Here is a 17,358-nt window from a genome sequence, read left to right as displayed (position 1 = left end):
AACAATGACAGTTGCTGGGCTGAGTAGTGGCTGCTGCCATTACAATAGACTCAGTGGGCATTTGGGTCTCCCAGCTTCCAGCCACAGACCCCAAGGAGAGGTTCATACTCTCAGAAGCTGCAGCCACAGAAGCCCTTCTTTTCTCCCAAGATGCGCCTCCAGTGTCGAGCTCCGGAAATCCACTGCCTTGCCATGGAGTGATTTTTCAGCCTTGACTGAGAGAGGGCCATGCCGTGACTGCACTTTCCTGAGCAACCCACACCTGTGGGCCACACAGGGCCCGCCCGTTTCTCCGGAGGACTCAAAATCAGTTTTCAGGATGAAAGGTTATGAAGAATTCCCATGTTGCTGCTTTTCAAATGTGCCCAAACGTTAGCCATTTTGCTACAGTTTAATCACTAGATGAGCTAAGTCCTTAGAATGTCTACACATTGACATGAGCTTTAGCTGTATGCTTTTCATTTTGAATGCGGGAAAATTGTGAGCCATAAATACATAGGTGTATATATGCATGTTTCCCACATAAATTTTTCCTCTCTGCACCCTGAAAGGTTACTCCCCACTTCTCTGTTTTCCTGGTGTGTATTACCTGTCTTGTTGGAAGTGTTGGCCTCACCATAGATCAGTCCACAAGCAAATGCTCAACAACGTTAACCTACAGAAATCATTTCTCAGATTCACCTCCTTCCTGGAAAAACAAAGAGAAATTTCCTTAAGCAGAAAAGACTGAAAAGGTTGGGCAGGTGCTGGATCAGTAATATAAATAAGTTATGAGAGCAGGGGGTATGGTAATAGAGAGTGGTGAGGAGTGTGGCACACGGAGGCACTCACGTACCATTTAGAAGAGGCAGCTGAAACTGCTCCAGCCAATAGTTACCAAGCAGGAATGGGAGCTCAGGGTCAGCAGATAATTCTATTTTTAAAGAAAGAGTGGAACTCTTGATTTTTATAAGTAACCTTCCAATTTTAAAATATTGGCAACTAATGAAAAACTAAGAGAAACACTCTGTGGGTCAAAGAAAACACATATATGGGATCTATTTGGTCTGAAATGTGCAATCGTGGCAGTGCAGAATATTAGAATGGGCTTGGGATGTGGACTTAGAAGGCCCAGGGCTTGGCTCCTAATTTTGTCACCTACTAGCTGATTGGCCCCGACCGCTAGTGTCATTTCAACTTTCTGAACTCCAGGTTCTTTATCAGTGAAGTGGAGACATGGCTATCTGCCTGAAAGAGTTGTTATTAAGGATTAAGTGAGAAAATTCTTGTGCAAAGCTTGGTGTACTGCTGGCAAATCGTAAATGCCCAGAAAATAAATGGTGGCTGCTGGCGGGTCCCTATGTGAGAGGCACATGCTTTTCCCGGCGATGGTCAGCAGGCTTTTGCCATGGCCATGGGACTGGCTTATGGCCAATCAAAACACGGACATGATTTGGTCTCGGTCATGTCCAGGTTCTTTTCCGGTACCACCTCCTTTTTCCCTTCCTAAAATTGTTTTCTCAAGAGCTAAGTACACCGACCCCACGGGGTGTAGCTCCAGCTTCTCTTTTCCTACCACCCACTCAGCAGAGAAACGCAAATATTGCTGTTTGCTGGGCAATCAGCTTGGCTGCACATTTATTCAGGGAAAACCAAATGGGGGCCAGGGTGGCATTGCATACTGAGTCAAAGAGGCCCTGGGCAGGGCTGCTGGTTGCCAAGTCCTTCCTTGGCGTGAAATGAGCATCAGCAGAAGGTGTTTTATACACTGCCCCGAATCTCTGTGAATTAGCCTGCCATTAGCATGAAAAATATTAAGCAATAAACAGTTGCGATATTTAACACTCTCTACAGAGGCTTGTTGCCACCGGCGTAAGCGATGCAGACTGTGTTAATGGGTGACGGGGAACCGTGCAGCAGCAAGGGTTGGGGCTGGCTCTGGCAGAAGGCAGGCTTTGGGCACTTCGCAAACAAAATGTGCCAGGTTGAAGATGTGCACGCCACGTGTGGAGTGAACAGACATGCCTCCACATGGGCACATGCACACACAAACATGTTCATCCATAACACATTCATGGGCAATCACACACATACTAACATTTATGCACAAGCACGCACATACATTCAAAAGTGCAACACACCCAGGCAAATGCACACACATGCAAAGTCACACACGTGTGCACTCAGACACCCCAAACCCATTCTTGGACTCACACACAGACCCAAGTGCACAGCCACATGCATACATAAATGCACACACAGAAGCACAAGCCCATCTCCAACGCTGAGTATCGTAGTTTGGTCTGATCTGATAGTAGAAGCTATTTCCTGTGCATTTGGAGTAGAGTTGGCCAAATGATGACTTAGTGATGGCCAGCCTTGGTAACGGCCTCACGTGATGGACTTGTAAGAATGCAAGATTTGGTGTCATCAGAACAGTACCTGCGCAGAACTAGAGTGACAGATATTTACGTTAAAAATATGAGCAAACAGTGGAGTTTTCAAGAGGTCATTTATATGATGGGAGACTGGTACAGACTCTGGGCTTCCCCGGGCTCCTGACCAGCGGTGGAGCTCAGAAACTTTCCATGGCTCCCTCTTGCCTTAAGATCCAGTCCAGACTCATGAAGTTTGTATTTACATTCCCTCACCATTGGTTCCCACCCATCTCAGCTACTCTTTATTACGCATCTGAGTCTCCAAATATTCTGTGCATTTTTCTCTTTCTTTAAAACACCGCATTCTTTCATCTTCCCCCAAAGAGTATGCCCTTGCACATACTCTGACATCTGCCCGGCAAACTCTTTTCCTTCTATCTCATTTTTCAAAGCCCAGCAGAAATGTCCCTTAGGAAAGCACTTCTACTTGACTCACCAGGCAAAAATCCATGCATTTCTTAGGAGCCTACTGTGTGCTAGGACTGTGCTAGGGATTTAAAGATGGACGTGACACAGCTCGGGCTCGTGCAGAGTCCCCGGAACCAGCTGCTCGGGCTAATTCTGTGTTCCTAAAGCACCCTGTCCACAGTGCCCTGGGATGCTTACCAGGCAGGTCTGTCTGCTTCCCTAAACAATGAGCTTCCTGAAGTCCAGAGCCAGGCCTCTCCCCGTCATTCCTCCAGGGCCTCGCACAGTGCCTGGGTGATGTAGAGAGTCGATAGGTTCTCCTCAGGAAAAGGGGGAATCGGTTATAATAAAATACAGATGACCGTAAGCTGCAAGGGACCGTAAGCAGACTCGTTGGTGTGAAGCCTTGTAAGGAGGCAGGGAGGAGGTCGTCTCATGGCCATGATCTTGTGGACCTTTTCAATGCCACGTTGCCATTGCTCTGGTCAGCGAGGTAAGAAAGAGCAGCCTGCAGAATATTTGCATTCCTACAACCATCAGGCTTCCATCAGCCAGGAACATGTTTGGGGCCAGCCTGGGGGGCAGTGGAAGCTGGGATGGAGAAACGCAGGCTAAAGCTGACCGTGGTCAGGACAAGGGGGGCCTGTTGGGTAGAGTTAGAGAGAGCAGAGAGCAGGATGGGTTTGGGTCTGTGCTTGGATCATTGAACGTGCAGAGGTTCCCTCCCTGAGATGGGGAGATGGGGGAACAGGTTTGGGAAACAGAGGCTGCTTCTGAGAGAAGGATTCATGAAGTGTTTTATTAGGAAGTGATCCCAGGAAAAATTGGTAGGGAAGTGCGAAAGCAGGAAGGAGACCAAGCAGTGGTGGGATAAGGAGCAAAATCCGGGCAACTGTGGCTCAGATCTGAGGGGAGCCCTGGAGACAGTGTAGGTCTCCCCTAAGGGTAGTCCCCATCGTGGGTGCAAGACCCAGGGTCTTTATGATCCGGCACCTATCACTCATTGTTAAAGAATGCCCCCAGTGGGGACATAAATCCCTAGGCACTTCTGTGACCCTGTGCCCATACAGGAAAAGCGCCCTCCGTAGCCCTCCAACAAAGCAAAGCAGATGCTGGCTGTTGGGAGTGGAAGCCACAGGAGGATGGCGTCAAAGCCAGTAAAGGGACCTAGGGGCTGTGGGCAGAGCATTAAGGGGGTGAGTTGGAGAGTTGAGTTTAGGACATCTTAAATTTGCATTACATGTGGGATGCATCATCTAAGTGGAGATTCTTCTTAATAAGTCAATGATTTATCAGTTCCTTCATTCAATCACAATTATAGAGTGTGGACCGTGTGCTTAGTTCTGTTGTGGGTAACAAGGCTGCTGACAGATAGTCTTTGTCTCATGGAACTCCCACTCTAGCGGCATCTCTACATAATCAACAAGCGAATTATAACACAATGTCAGGGAGTAGTAAGTGCTAGGAAGGAAACTACGACAGAGTAAGGGGATGGAGAATGAGGGGTGGGCTGGAGTTGGCTAAGCTATTGTTAAGGAGGTGACATTTGAGTTGAGACTTGCATGAAGGGAGGGAGCCAGCCATGCCAATCTGGGGAAGGAGGATTCAAGGCATAGGGAACTGAGATGGAAAGGAACTTGGAGTGACAACAGGAGGGCCCTTGTGGCAGCATGGTGAAAGTGAGGCAGGCCGTGGCGCTGCGGGACTGGGGGGGGGGGGGGTGCAGAGACCAGGGCACCGAGTGAGCACCCTGGCCATGGGCTCTGTTCTGAGTGTGATGCATAGTCATTGATGGTTTAATAAAGGGGTGATACTAGTAGCTTTTGCCTCTTTAAAAGGTGACTCTGGCTGCTGGCGGGAGAACGCAGGATAGAGGAGAGTGGAAGCAGGGATTCTGGTTAGGAGACTCTTGCTGGCGATTTGGAGGCAGCAGTGGGGGCGACAGGAAGCAGGCAGATCCCGAATGTAGAGCCAACGAGACTTACTGTTGTATTGTGCGTGGGGGGTGAAGGAAAGAGAGGAGTCCAGGAGGAGTCTTGGCTTTTTTGCCCGAACAACAGAGTGAAGGGGCCGTTGACTGAGGTGGGAAATCTGCCAGACAAGTAGGTTTGGGGAATCCAATCAGGCTCCCTTCTGGTCCTGTTAGTGTGAACATCCATGCAGAGACGAGCAAGCGATTGTGTCTAGAAGTCTGGACCTCAGAGTGGAGGGAGGAACCAACAGCTGTAGATTTAAAGACCCAGGGTTTGGTGACATCACCTCGGGAGCGAGCGTAGCTAGAGCAGAGGTCTGAGAAGCAAATCCCGGGGTTTTCTGGTGTGTGACATCCGGGAGCAGGAGGCAAGGCCAGCAAAGAAGATGAAGGTGTGGGGCAGGGTGAAAGTTCAGGAGAATGATGTCCTAGCAGCGCGGTGAAGAAGGAATTGTGAGAAGGAGGGGTGGCTGGTCAAACCTCGCTGAGCAGCGGAATCAGGGATGTGGCAAGACGGAGGTGGTGAGAGAAGCCTGAGATGAGTAGCTAGGAAGCAGAAGAGAATGAGTTAGGAGGTAGAAACGATGAGTACAGATGGCACTTTGCAAGGAGTTTTCCTGTAGGAAGCTGAGAACTGCAGCCTAGGTCGTTTCTGTTAACACAAGAGCTATTTCAACATGTCTGATGCTGAGAGGAATGATCCAATACGGAGAGACTGGAACTCGGGGCAGTTCTGGGCTAGAGAGAAACTTTGAGAAGCATCGGTAAGATGCTTACAGCTCCAAGTAATGGACAAAACAATGCTAACTGGCACAAACAATAAGGAGATTTCTTATCTCATGAAACAGTAATTCCCCAGGTAGGGTGGGTGCCAGAGTGGATTGGTCCAGGAGCTCAATGACATCATTAGAGACACAAATTCTTACTGTTTCTGTTCTCTGCTCTCCACCGTTTAAGGTTCATCTTACGGCTTCCAGTTGCCACACGGGCCACATACTTCCCTATTCATATCTAGCAGAAGAGAGCAAAACCTCTCTCCCAATTACAATTGCAGCCATTCCCTTCTGTCTGTTAGTGACTTCAAGGCATGTGTCCACAGTCACCATGGGTACGTGTAAATTGGTTGGCTGAGAATGAATTAGACTTCATTCCTGGAGCTGGGGATGAGGTCAGCTTCCCAAGGGTCCCGTGGATTCACGTGCAAAAGGTGAGCTTTTAACAAAATCTTTTAGGAGGTGGGGAGGGAGGATATGCTGTGTGGATGCTGGACAAGCAAACAGCAATGTCTTCTGCAGGTTTCCTCAGGGTAGAAAGAGCAATCAATGCTGTTGGAGAACAGATGAGCTCTAAGGGCACTTTGTAGGCTGAGAATGGAAGTAGAGGTAGTTAGATGAAACTTTCACATACTCAGCCTTATTTTATAGATCTTTGAAACAGGGATTATGTTAACTTTTCTACTTACCTCGTGAGCCACAAATGGATGAATATGGGAAAGTTCTATCTTATTTTTTTTTTAAAGATTTTTTTATTTTTTCCTTTTCCTCCCCAAAGCCCCTCAGTACATAGTTGTATATTCTTCGTTGTGGGTCCTTCTAGCTGTGGCACGTGGGACGCTGCCTCAGCGTGGTTTGATGAGCAGTGCCATGTCCGCGCCCAGGATTCGAACCAACGAAACACTGGGCCGCCTGCAGCGGAGCGCATGAATTTAACCACTCGCCCACGGGGCCAGACCTGGAAAGTTCTATCTTACATCCTCACTTAAAAGGACTAAAGTAAGGTGGTGTCAGGTCATTTCACTGATAAGTGGCGGAGCTGGTAGTTGAGCTCAAGGAGGACAGATGTGGGTCCTTTCCACTCTGCAGCACTCCTGTGGTGGGGTAGTAGGAGCAGAAGGCCACTTCTCTGGGTACCAGATCAGACTGATATAGAAACAGGACAAGCTCAGATGTGGTCTACGCTATATTAACTAGTTGGTTTTGAGAGAAGATGTCCAGGTTAGCTCACTTCCTGTGGGTGAGGCTAGCTCTCCTGAAGACCTTTTTCACTTGGACATAGAGTAGGGCAGGTCCTAGCCATTCATATGAAGATGGGAGCGGTGGATACAAGGAAGGCACTCACTCATCTGTCTGTGAGTGAGAATTATTTTGGATAAGCACTGGTGTCTGATATTAGATCTTTACTGCGGCAGAAGGCTCTGTGTCCAAGTAGGGGTAAGTATGCATAGGGAATCTATGGCTTGGTTAAACACCACAGCCAAATAAATGGTGGGACCCAACAAAGGAAGGGGTAGAGTCCAGGGTGAATATATGATTAGTCCAAAAGACTTCAGGTTAGGCCTATAGTGGAAGGGCCTCCTTAGAAACCTGGGGGCCATTCCCATGGACATATGTTTTCTTGTATTAATGAACAGCTCTCTGAACCCAATGTCTGGCAAAAACAGTGGCTGGTAGAATTGCTCCTCTTGACCAGCGTTTAAGTCGCGAGAGGAAGGCCATTCACAGACACTGTAGTTTAGTGGAAAGAGAATAAGTTTTTAGGACAGACCTGCGTTTGCATTCTGGCTCCACCACTTACTGTGTGGCTATGCATAAGTGGCATGGCATTTCTCAACTGCAATTTCCTCGTCTATAAATTGGGTTACATGTCAAATGTTGTCATAGGGATGTTGGGAGGATTAAATGAGACAACACCTGTAAAGCTTTTGGCAAGTGCCAAGCATAGAGTAAGCACTCGATAAACTACAGCTTCTATTACGGCGAGGACATCTCAGTCCTTGAAACCTTAAACACACCTGTCAATCTACTCAACAGAGCTATGCAGAAACCTGTAGGATGTAACAAGGAGGATGGCACCGTTTCACGGCATTGCTGATAATTCCTGACAGATCCCTGTGCCTTGGTGGATGTTGAGGAGAATGGGAACAAGGTTCTTCCAAACACGAGCACAGCTGTTTACTTAAAGGAAGGACTGAGATTACATCAACAGCCACGCCTTGGCCAAACCTCCACACTGTGAGGCTGATGAAAATAGAACACAAAAATCTGCCTTCTTTGCTCACCTTGTCAGAGGCAATGAATGGCAGCACCTCGTACCCAGGTCTCTCAACATTTTTACTATTCAGATGGCACACTCATGGTCTGATCATGCCAGACCCTTCAATTGCTCACTGTCGCAGGCAGGAGTAAGTCTAAAATCCTTAATCTAACATTAAAATTGTTTCATGACCTTGCATGCTATTCACCTTTCCAGTGTCTTCTCTTGACGTTTAAGCTTTGTTCACTCTGCTCTTGCTATGTTTTGTTCTCCCATTTAGTCTGTTGAGCTGTGCTCCTTCGTGCCTCTGACCTTTGCACTTCTATTTCTTTAGCCTTTTCCTTGCGGAGATATTACCTGACTTCCCAGACTACTATTTTATATGTTTCCCTAGCACCTCGAAGGTCCTTGTAGCACCTACCCAGCTGAAATCAATTACTTATTGGGGTAATCATTTACTTAATGTCTCTCTCTCTCTTGCTGGTCTGTAAACTCCATGAGGATAGACTGTATTTCTTGGGGAAGAAAAGGGTACACTATGCCAGATATCTTAGAGAGTAAAACAAGCCAATGATGGTTGTCTTTCATCTATCCATACATTTATGCTTCCATCTAACTACTCATCCATCTATCCATCCATCCATTTATACTTCCATCCATCCATCCATCCATCCACCCACCCACTCTATCCAGTAAGTTATTCAAGATGGCACACATTCTGAGGACTCACTATGTATCAGGCCCTTGGTAAGCACCATGGAGGTTCATGTACATATTCATTGATTCTTCCACTCTTTCAGAAGTTATAGGAGATACACTTATTTGCCATCACAGGAAAAGTGGGCAGATATCTAAGTCCTATCTGAAGGATAATATTGAAGTATCAAAAATAGGAATTTAGAATGTGTTTTCAGTCAAGAGGTATGGAGCAGGGTGGCAAAAGAGGTTGTTATGATAACCTGTGAAGGTTTAATCGAGGAGAAGAAGCTGCTGGCGGAAGGGTGGGCAGCTTGATCAACATTAAAGCTGGATGCATGTGGGGCTCCTAGGGGCTCTCATAATGCACTGCAGTGGGTGAGCAAGGTTGTCTCTGGGGGCTGGGCCAGGGCATCAGCACTTAACCTCACCCTTGGCCATGTGTTGACGGCAGCTAAGATCGCATGTTAGTGCCAGCCCCTGGACTACATTTCTGCCTTGGTTTCTTTAAGTAGGACTTAAGCCCAAATCCTTTGGTTGGAGCCCTGATCTTCTCCATGGACCCCATTTCTGATAGCTGTAAATGCCTTGTGGGGAGTTTTGCTCCCACAGTGTGACTCTTAAGTCTCTAATAGACTTGAGACTCTGATCACCTGAACCACAGCGTTGCCCTCCAGGCTCCTTCTCCCTCGATGACCCCAGAACATCCTGGATTGAGCTTGAATTTACCCCTACCCTTATCCCAGCTTGCTCTTTCATACGGTGAGCTCAAATGGTTGGAAATGTTCCCCAAATTCCTTACTTCTCTGAATAAGTCCCACCTGATGGAGTAGTTCAGGGATCAAATGAGTTAACACGAGTAAAGGGCTTATAACACTGCCTGGCACGTGGTGTCAGGGGATACTGTTGCTGCTTTTGTCATTATCAATCCTCCTGGACGCAGTGCTGTAAAGCAAAGAGCACTTATCCCCAAGTCACAAGACCTGATTCTTTCCAGGCCCTGCAACTAACTTACGTGTGCTTTGGGGTAAGCTTCTTAACACCTCCGTTAACACCTTCTTAACACTAAGCTCAGTTTCCCCATCTGGAGTCATCCCAAAGGCCCTCTTTAACCATAACTTGCCTTGTTTTCTACAGGTTTAACTCCCAAAATACTGGAATGGTGTATCAGTTCACTAATACTCTTACAGCAGTAATTACAAAATAACAATCAAATAGGTTGAAGGAAAAAGAGGATTTTTTGGTTCATGAAATGATGTCATTAGGGTTATCTTTCTGTCCCCTTTCTGGCCTCACTTTTCTCTGCATTGGCTTCCTGCTTGGGTAGCCTTTCCCTGGATGCTGGAAAGCTTTGGTTTTTTAATCTACCAGCCTAGGGACCACAGCTGAAAGAGAGTGCCTTTCTCTTTTCTGTTTTCATTTTATATGTTTTTATTTAATTTTTTTTTCAGTTTTAGTGAGATATAATTGACATAGATACAGTGCCTTTTTTCCAAGCATTTACCAAAAATCCCAGAATTTACTTCTCCAGGACTGACCTGGGTCATGTGCTTGTCCTTGAAACAATCGCTGTGACCAGGATCAAGTGGTCCACGTTACCTAGCAACCGCTGAAGTTATGATGGGAGTGGTGTCACCAGCCTCACCATTTGGGAGACGGGGAGGGTGGAGACCCACAGACAAGCTGGAGGACCAAATTGGAAGGAGGATGGCTGCAGTGTATGTAACAACAGATGTCCACAAAAAGAGCACATGAATGAAGCCTGCCCTGCCCTGGCCTGGCTGACCTCTGTGCAATCTTCTCTCATCTCATTCCTTGAATGTGATCTTCTTTTTCTCAGTCTCCCTTCTTTTGCCAGAACACCTTCTTACCCATACCTGCTTGCTGAGCAGTTCCTCACGCTTACGAATTTCGGGGGAACTGATCCTCATCGCTGTAGGAAGAGTTCATTGTTCTTCCTCTGTGCTCCCATAATGCCGTGCTGTGCTCCACAACTCGGAGCCTCTAATGATGTAATGCGGCTACTTATTTCTGTGCCTGTCTCCTCCATTTACTTGTGAGCCCCGGAGGGCAGTGACTCTGAGATTTATCTTTGTAGCTCCAGTGCCTGAAGTAGTTGTGGTGCATAGTAGGCACTTAATAAATGTTTCTTGCATTAAAAGGATTCAGTCAAGCTGCAATTTATCTAAGCTGTGCCAGTGTCCCCAGTCGCACATCATTTCCCTGTGTCCTAGAGGACGCTGGGAAGATCAATGCAACAATATCACAAAGGCCTGCGAGAAGAGAGCAGTCAGTGAATACAAGGTTTTGTTATTAGTGGTGTATTGCTGATTAAGAGACCCCCGGCACATTGCATCTGCCAGGGGTTGGGCGAGAGAACTGGAAAGTCGTGATCAGAGTGCCAAAGTGGAGAAAAGTTCGGTTAGCAAATATCACAGACATCAGCTCAAAAGCCCATAATTTACATTGGATTAGCAGGCGAAAGATTATGTGACCACCACAACAATCCCTTCTTGGCGCAGGAACATCTCATTTATAAAAATATTGATTCCACTTCTTTGGACATAATTGATTAATTATATTTGGGGAGAGAAAAATCGTTTCCAGGTCTCCGCAGGGTTTCTTTGCCTCGTCTCACGGCGTCCCGCTCCCAGACTGCAGATAGCCTTATTTTTCAAGACGGCAACTTCTCTCTCTCTGGAAGTGGGGGACGCAGAGTCTGCAAGAAAAGGGGGAGAATCTGTCTCTGAGAACTTCTTCAGTGGGTTGTAAAAAGAAATAGCCTAAGCATAGAATAGCAGAGGCGTAGTCTTAGGAACGGAACACACTTCAGAAATTATCTAACTCAGGGGTCCTTGACTTTCAAATCTCACAACCCATCAATCACCACGTTTTAGGGGAATGGGCCAGGAAAGCAGGAAATCCAGAACTCCTTAACATTCCACCTCCCCTGTCATTAAAAGCCCAGTACATGTTTTCTATGGAAAATTAGAGCAATACAGAACAAAGAAGAAAATAAAAATGATCTTCCATTATCCCGTCACATTAAGAAAATAACCATTAATATTTTAAAGTATGTATTTTCAGTAATTTTTCTACCATATTAGAATTATTCTCTGCATATTACTTTGTAGCCTTCTCTTTCCCTTATTATGAAACATTATGGTGATTTCTCCTTGCTATTGCCTTTTACAAGATGATTTTTAATGGATGAATAGTATTTTTTCATGTATTAATATACTAATGGCTTTATTTCCCCATTGTTGGATATTTAGGGTGTCTCTAGCTTGCTCGTTTTGCTATTAAAAATAACAATGCAATTAGCATGGTGATATATAAAGCTTTGCATGTATCTCCAGATCCTTCCTCAGGCTGTATTTCCTAGAGGAGGATTGCTAGAGTAAAGGCTGTTCATATTTTCAGGATTTTGATATAAGTTTAAAACTGTCTTCCAGAAAATATGCATCAATTTTCACTTCAACTAGCACCTATTTTCTGCACCCTTGTCAAGGCATGGTATTAGCATCATTTTGTAAAAAAACGGAAAACCGAAAAACAAGAAAACTGTTGTCAACTTGATAGCCAAAGGAAAATGTCCCATTTTTCTTTGCTTCTTTTTATAAATAGCTTTATCGAGATATAATTCACATACCATATAATTCACCCATTTAACACGTACCATTCAATGTTTTTAGTATATTGACAAGGCTGTGTAACCATCGCTGTAATTTAATTTTAGAATATTTTCCTCCCTACAAAAAGAAACGCCGCATCTGTTAGAGTCACTCCTCAGCTTCTCCCTTCCTCACAAGACAAACATTAATCCATTTTTTGTATTTCTATATTTGCCTATTCTGAACATTTCATATAAATTCCATTTCATATATGTTCTGGAATCATACAATAGATGGTCTTTGGTGACTTTTTTTCACTACCATTTCAAGGTTTCATCCATGTTGTAGCACATATCAGTACTTCATTCCTTTTTTATGACTGAGTAATATCCCATCACTTTCATATACTACATTTTGTTTATCCATTCATTAATTGATGGACATTTGGGTTGTTTCCACTTTTTGGCTATTCCGAATAACACTGTCATGAATTTTCATATACAGATTCTTACGTGGTTATATGTTTTCATTTCCTTAGGTATATACCTAGGAGCAGAATTGCTGGGTCATATGGTAATTCTATAGCTTTAACTTTTCGAAGAACTATTAGACTGTTTTCCAAAGCAATTGCACTATTTTGCATTCCTGTCAACAGTGAATGAGGGTTCTTATTTCTCCAAACCCTCACCAACACTTATTGTATGTCCTTTGGTTCAGCCATTCTAGTGAGTATGGAGAGGCATCCCATTCTTGTTTTGATCTGTATTTACCTGATGACTGACAACACTGAGCATAATTCTGCGTGTTTGTTGGCCATTTGTATGTCTTCTTTGGAGAATCCTTTTAGATCTTTTGCCCATTTTTAAATTGGGTCATTTGTCTTTTTATTTTTGAGTTGTAAGTGTTCATTCTGTTTTGGATACAAATTCCTTATCACATACATGATAAGTACAAATGCAAGTACTTTCCCTCAAATTGTGAATTGTCTTTTCACTTTCTTGATGATACCCTTTGCAGCACAAAGTTTTAGATTTTTACGATGTCCAATTTCTCTCTCTCTTTTTTTGGTTTCGTGTGCTTTTGGTGTCATGGCTAAGAAATTGTTACCTAGCTCAAAGGCAGGAAGATTTACTCTTATGTTTTCTTCCAGGAGTTTGACAGATTTAGATCTTACATTTGTCTATTACATTTAAAAAAATTAGTACTGAGGTTGCCCATTCATATTTTTTCTTTTGTGAGTTTTCTGCCTGTTTTGTTTATTTTCCCATTAGGCTGGTTTTTACATTATTGATTTTTATGAGTAATTTATATATTGAATGTTAGCACTTTGTCTTATTTGTTGCAATTTTATGTTCTGGTTTGTATTTTGTCTATTAATTTTGCTTGTTGTGTAAAGTTAGCCTTCTTAAAAATTATTTTTTAACCAGTTAATGAGTAAGGAGACTAGATTCCTTGGTATAAGGATTAAGAAAGAAAAGAATTTCCTCCTTGGGTCACATCTGTGATTAGAGTTGGGACGGCATTACAGAATTGTGGCCCTTCCACAGTTTCCTGGTAAATGGGTAAAGAATGGGTCATCTTGGATTAGAAGCAACTCATGAAAGATGGAAATCTGGAGTTGTGGTTAGAAACACAGACTTTAGCTCAAGGCATACTTTGGTTCAAATCTTGGTTCTGATGTTTACCAACTGCATGACCTTGGGTAAGGTATTGACCTCTTTGGGATGATAACCTCTGATCATCAGTTTATTGTAAAGAGTCACTGAGGGAGTACTTGTACTGACAATGTGGCTGTTTAGAAACCTAAAAACGCTCCCTCTTGAAATATCTAGAAAAATACCGAGAATATTTAGTTACAATATTAAATGGATAAATGAGTTTGCAAAGAAGAAAGGGCGTCCTTAATGGACTGAAAACTAGAAGAATAAGCATGCAGGTGGGCGATGCGCCCAACGTTGGTAGTGTGTCAATCTGAGCTACATGGGGAAGTGGATTTTAATATCCACTGAGGAGAAGAGACAAGATTTTTAGCCACACGATGTGCGGTATTGGAACTGAGACTCCACCCACAAAAAAATAGAACCTTTGAAAAGGTTGCGTCCTCTGAGAAAGAGGGAATAGGAAAACATCCACCGGCCAGTAAAAGGATAAGACAGGAAATCTGTCTGTTTCTGCCTGATCTTTGGGTAGAAAACATCCCTGTGTGTCTTCATGACCACAAGCCTGCTGTTCCTCGCAGATCTTTGAGATTCACATTTATACTGAGTATACTCAAGCAGAGAAAATAAAACACCAGTCTCAGATTTTTCTTCTCTGGAAATTTTTATTGGCTATGGAAGAAGAGGGAATATTCCCTACTCAGTTTATGAGATAAAACATTGGTGTTACCGAACCTGAAGTGAGTTCGCTCACCCGTTGCGCAGCAAGCCAATCTCTGACACCGGGTGTGGTGGAAGAAAGTAGGAATTTTATTTTTGCACAGCGCTGAGCAAGGAGAGAGGGCAGCTAACACTGAAATCCCAAACTCCCTGAAAAGCTAAAAGGAAGGGTTTTTATTTGGGGTTTTAGGTAGGGGAGGGGGAGCATATGGCCTTGCTGGTCGGAGCTTTCCTACCAGCCTGTATTTGGCCTTGAGACACTTGCAGAGAGGAGGGAGCTCATGACCTTGCTGGTCAGCAGCTTTCCCACCAGCCCGTATCTCTTTGCAGGAGGAGATAGTCCAGGTGCTTGTCCTTGACGGTCTCTGTCTCCATGGAGGATAGTGGATTCTGGAGCCAGGAAGCCAGAGAGTAAGCAGGGAATGAGTGTTTTGGTTTCAACCCCATATATGCTGGGTTTAATGTGGGGAAACTGATATCAGGGTCGGTATCATTGGTACCAAAAGCTCAAAATGACAGTATAAGAAAGGAAGGTTTCAGGCTAATCTCATTTATGAACATAGATGGAAAAAGCCCAAACAAAGTTTTACCAAAAAAGAACCCAGGAATACATTAAACAGATAACACCTAAGGTCCAGTTTGGGTTTGTTCTAGGGGTGGGCGTTTGGATCACATTAGAAAGTCAATTAGAGGCTGGCCCCCGTGGCCGAGTGGTTAAGTTCTCGGTCTCCGCTGCGGCGGCCCGGGGTTTCGCGGGTTCGAATCCTGGGTGCGGACATGGCACCACTCATCAGGCCACGCTGAGGCGGCATCCCACATGCCACAAGTGGAAGGACCTGCAACTAAGATATACAACTATGTACCGGGGGAATTTGGGTAGATAAAACAGAAAAAAAAAAAAGAAAAAAAAAGAAAGTGGATTAATGTAATTCATCCCATTAACAGATTAAAGGAGAAATAGCTTGTAATCATTTCAACATAAGTAGAAAAAGCTGACAAAATTTCATAGCAAAAGAAGAATAGAAGAGGATTTCCTTTAGACTGATGCAAAAATCCTCTAACAAACATTGCATTTGATAGAAAATTGAAGAAAGCGTTCCTTTTAAGATCAGGAACAGGAAAGTGGTATCTATTTTTACTACTTCTCTTTAACATTGTACCGGAAGTGCCAGCCAGCACAGTAACGTGAGAAAAGAAAGAAAAGCCCTACAGCTAGAGATGAAGAGAAAGACTTCATAGTCCCAGATGATAGAATTATTTCTATAGAAAACACAAAACAACCTATAGATAAATTATTAGAATTAATACAAGAATTTAGCACAACTCTTGCACAAAAATTTGATATCCAAAAAATAAATTGCATTTGTAGTCACCAGCCATCAGTAGGTAGAAAGTGTAATAAAATTTATACCATTTATAATAGTACATATAAAGCCATCTAAATCTAAAGATTTGTAAGAAACCTTTAAGCAAAAAATTATAAAATGTTATTGAGAGAAGTTAAAGGAAACATAAAAGGATATTTTATTTTCCTGGATAAGAAGACTCCATTTCATAAAGCCGTCAGTTCTTCCTGAGCTGATCTAAAGAGTCAATGCTATTCTCATTAAGATTCCAAAAGGATTTTTTTCTTTGTGGAACTTGATGCTAATACTAAATTTTATGAAAGAGTAAAGGGCTAAGAACAAGATTCCCATAAAGAAGAAAAATAAGAGGAAACTTGCCTTACCTCCTATTAAGGGCTCATAGAAAGCTATATTAGTGACAATCATGATGAAGCTCTCCCAATTAAGACCTGTGACATAGAGATGGCCAGGTAGTTGTTTCTCTGCCTCGCCCTGTACACAAAAGTCAGGTCCAGGAGGATTAAAGATTTACGTAAAAGACAAACATAAAATCTTTTATAAGACAATATTGGAGTATATATTTATGACTGTGCACCAGGGAACAATATTTTAAAAACAATACACAGGAAGTACAAATCATAAAGGGATAGGTGAATAAATTTGACTGCATAAAAAAATTCCTGTCAAAAATACACAACAACAAAAAGGGAGTTGAAATACAAGCCACTACGTGGGAGAAGATATTTGCAACAACAAAACTGGTAAAAGATTAGTATCCAGCAAAATAGAGAACTTCTAGACATCAATAAGACAAACAATGACATTGAATAATGGACAAGCAATTTGTAAAGGCTGTCGCAGATGTGGAAATATAAATGCTACTAAACATATGAAAAGATGGTCAACTTCATTAATATTAAATAAAAATTAAAACAACCATGGGATTTCATATCATATCACCTACTTGGCCAAAAAAGGGGACAATATCAAATTTTGGTGAGGCTATGGCATGATGGCAAATCTGGTACATTTCTGGTGGGAGGATAAATTTGTAACCACTTTGGAAAGCAACTTGGCTGTCTTTGGTAAAGGTGAAGATCATCATACCTATGGCCAGTCAATTCCTCGACACTCTGGGTATAGAACCTGGAGAAATGCTTGTCTATATATAGGAAGGTACATAGCAACATTTTTTAATAATAGAAGGACTGGAAATACTTATCAGCTTTGGCATGGAAAAATGCATTTGGGTACCTATGATTGGATTTTAAACAGCAGTGAAAATGAACTATAGCTGTGCGCCACCACAAGGATGACTCTCAGAAACATAATAAACTGAATGAGAAAAGCAAATTGTCAATGAATAATACACTATGATTCCATTTATTTAGATTTCAAAACCCATGGAAAATTAAACATTATGCTGTTTATGGATACAAACATGGTAGAATTATAAAGAAAAACAGTGTAATGATAAGCACAAATGAGAAGCAG

At 43.4% G+C, this 17,358-nt stretch overlaps 1 protein-coding gene across 1 annotated transcript in view; it reads right to left on the bottom strand.

The window, feature by feature from the left end:
• Positions 1-10,457, bottom strand: part of C7H16orf82 (chromosome 7 C16orf82 homolog) — a 114,732-nt gene extending 104,275 nt beyond the window's left edge. The window contains exon 1 of the mRNA XM_046666447.1: positions 10,404-10,457. Coding sequence (XP_046522403.1) covers positions 10,404-10,457 — 54 coding nt within the window. The remainder of the gene's footprint in view (positions 1-10,403) is intronic.
• Between the last annotated feature and the right edge of the window lie 6,901 nt (positions 10,458-17,358).

Source organism: Equus quagga, chromosome 7 (genome assembly GCF_021613505.1).
Source record: "Equus quagga isolate Etosha38 chromosome 7, UCLA_HA_Equagga_1.0, whole genome shotgun sequence".
NCBI lineage: Eukaryota > Metazoa > Chordata > Mammalia > Perissodactyla > Equidae > Equus > Equus quagga.
The sequence above is the reverse complement of the archived record's forward strand: the minus strand, read 5'-3'. Positions and strand labels throughout refer to the sequence as shown.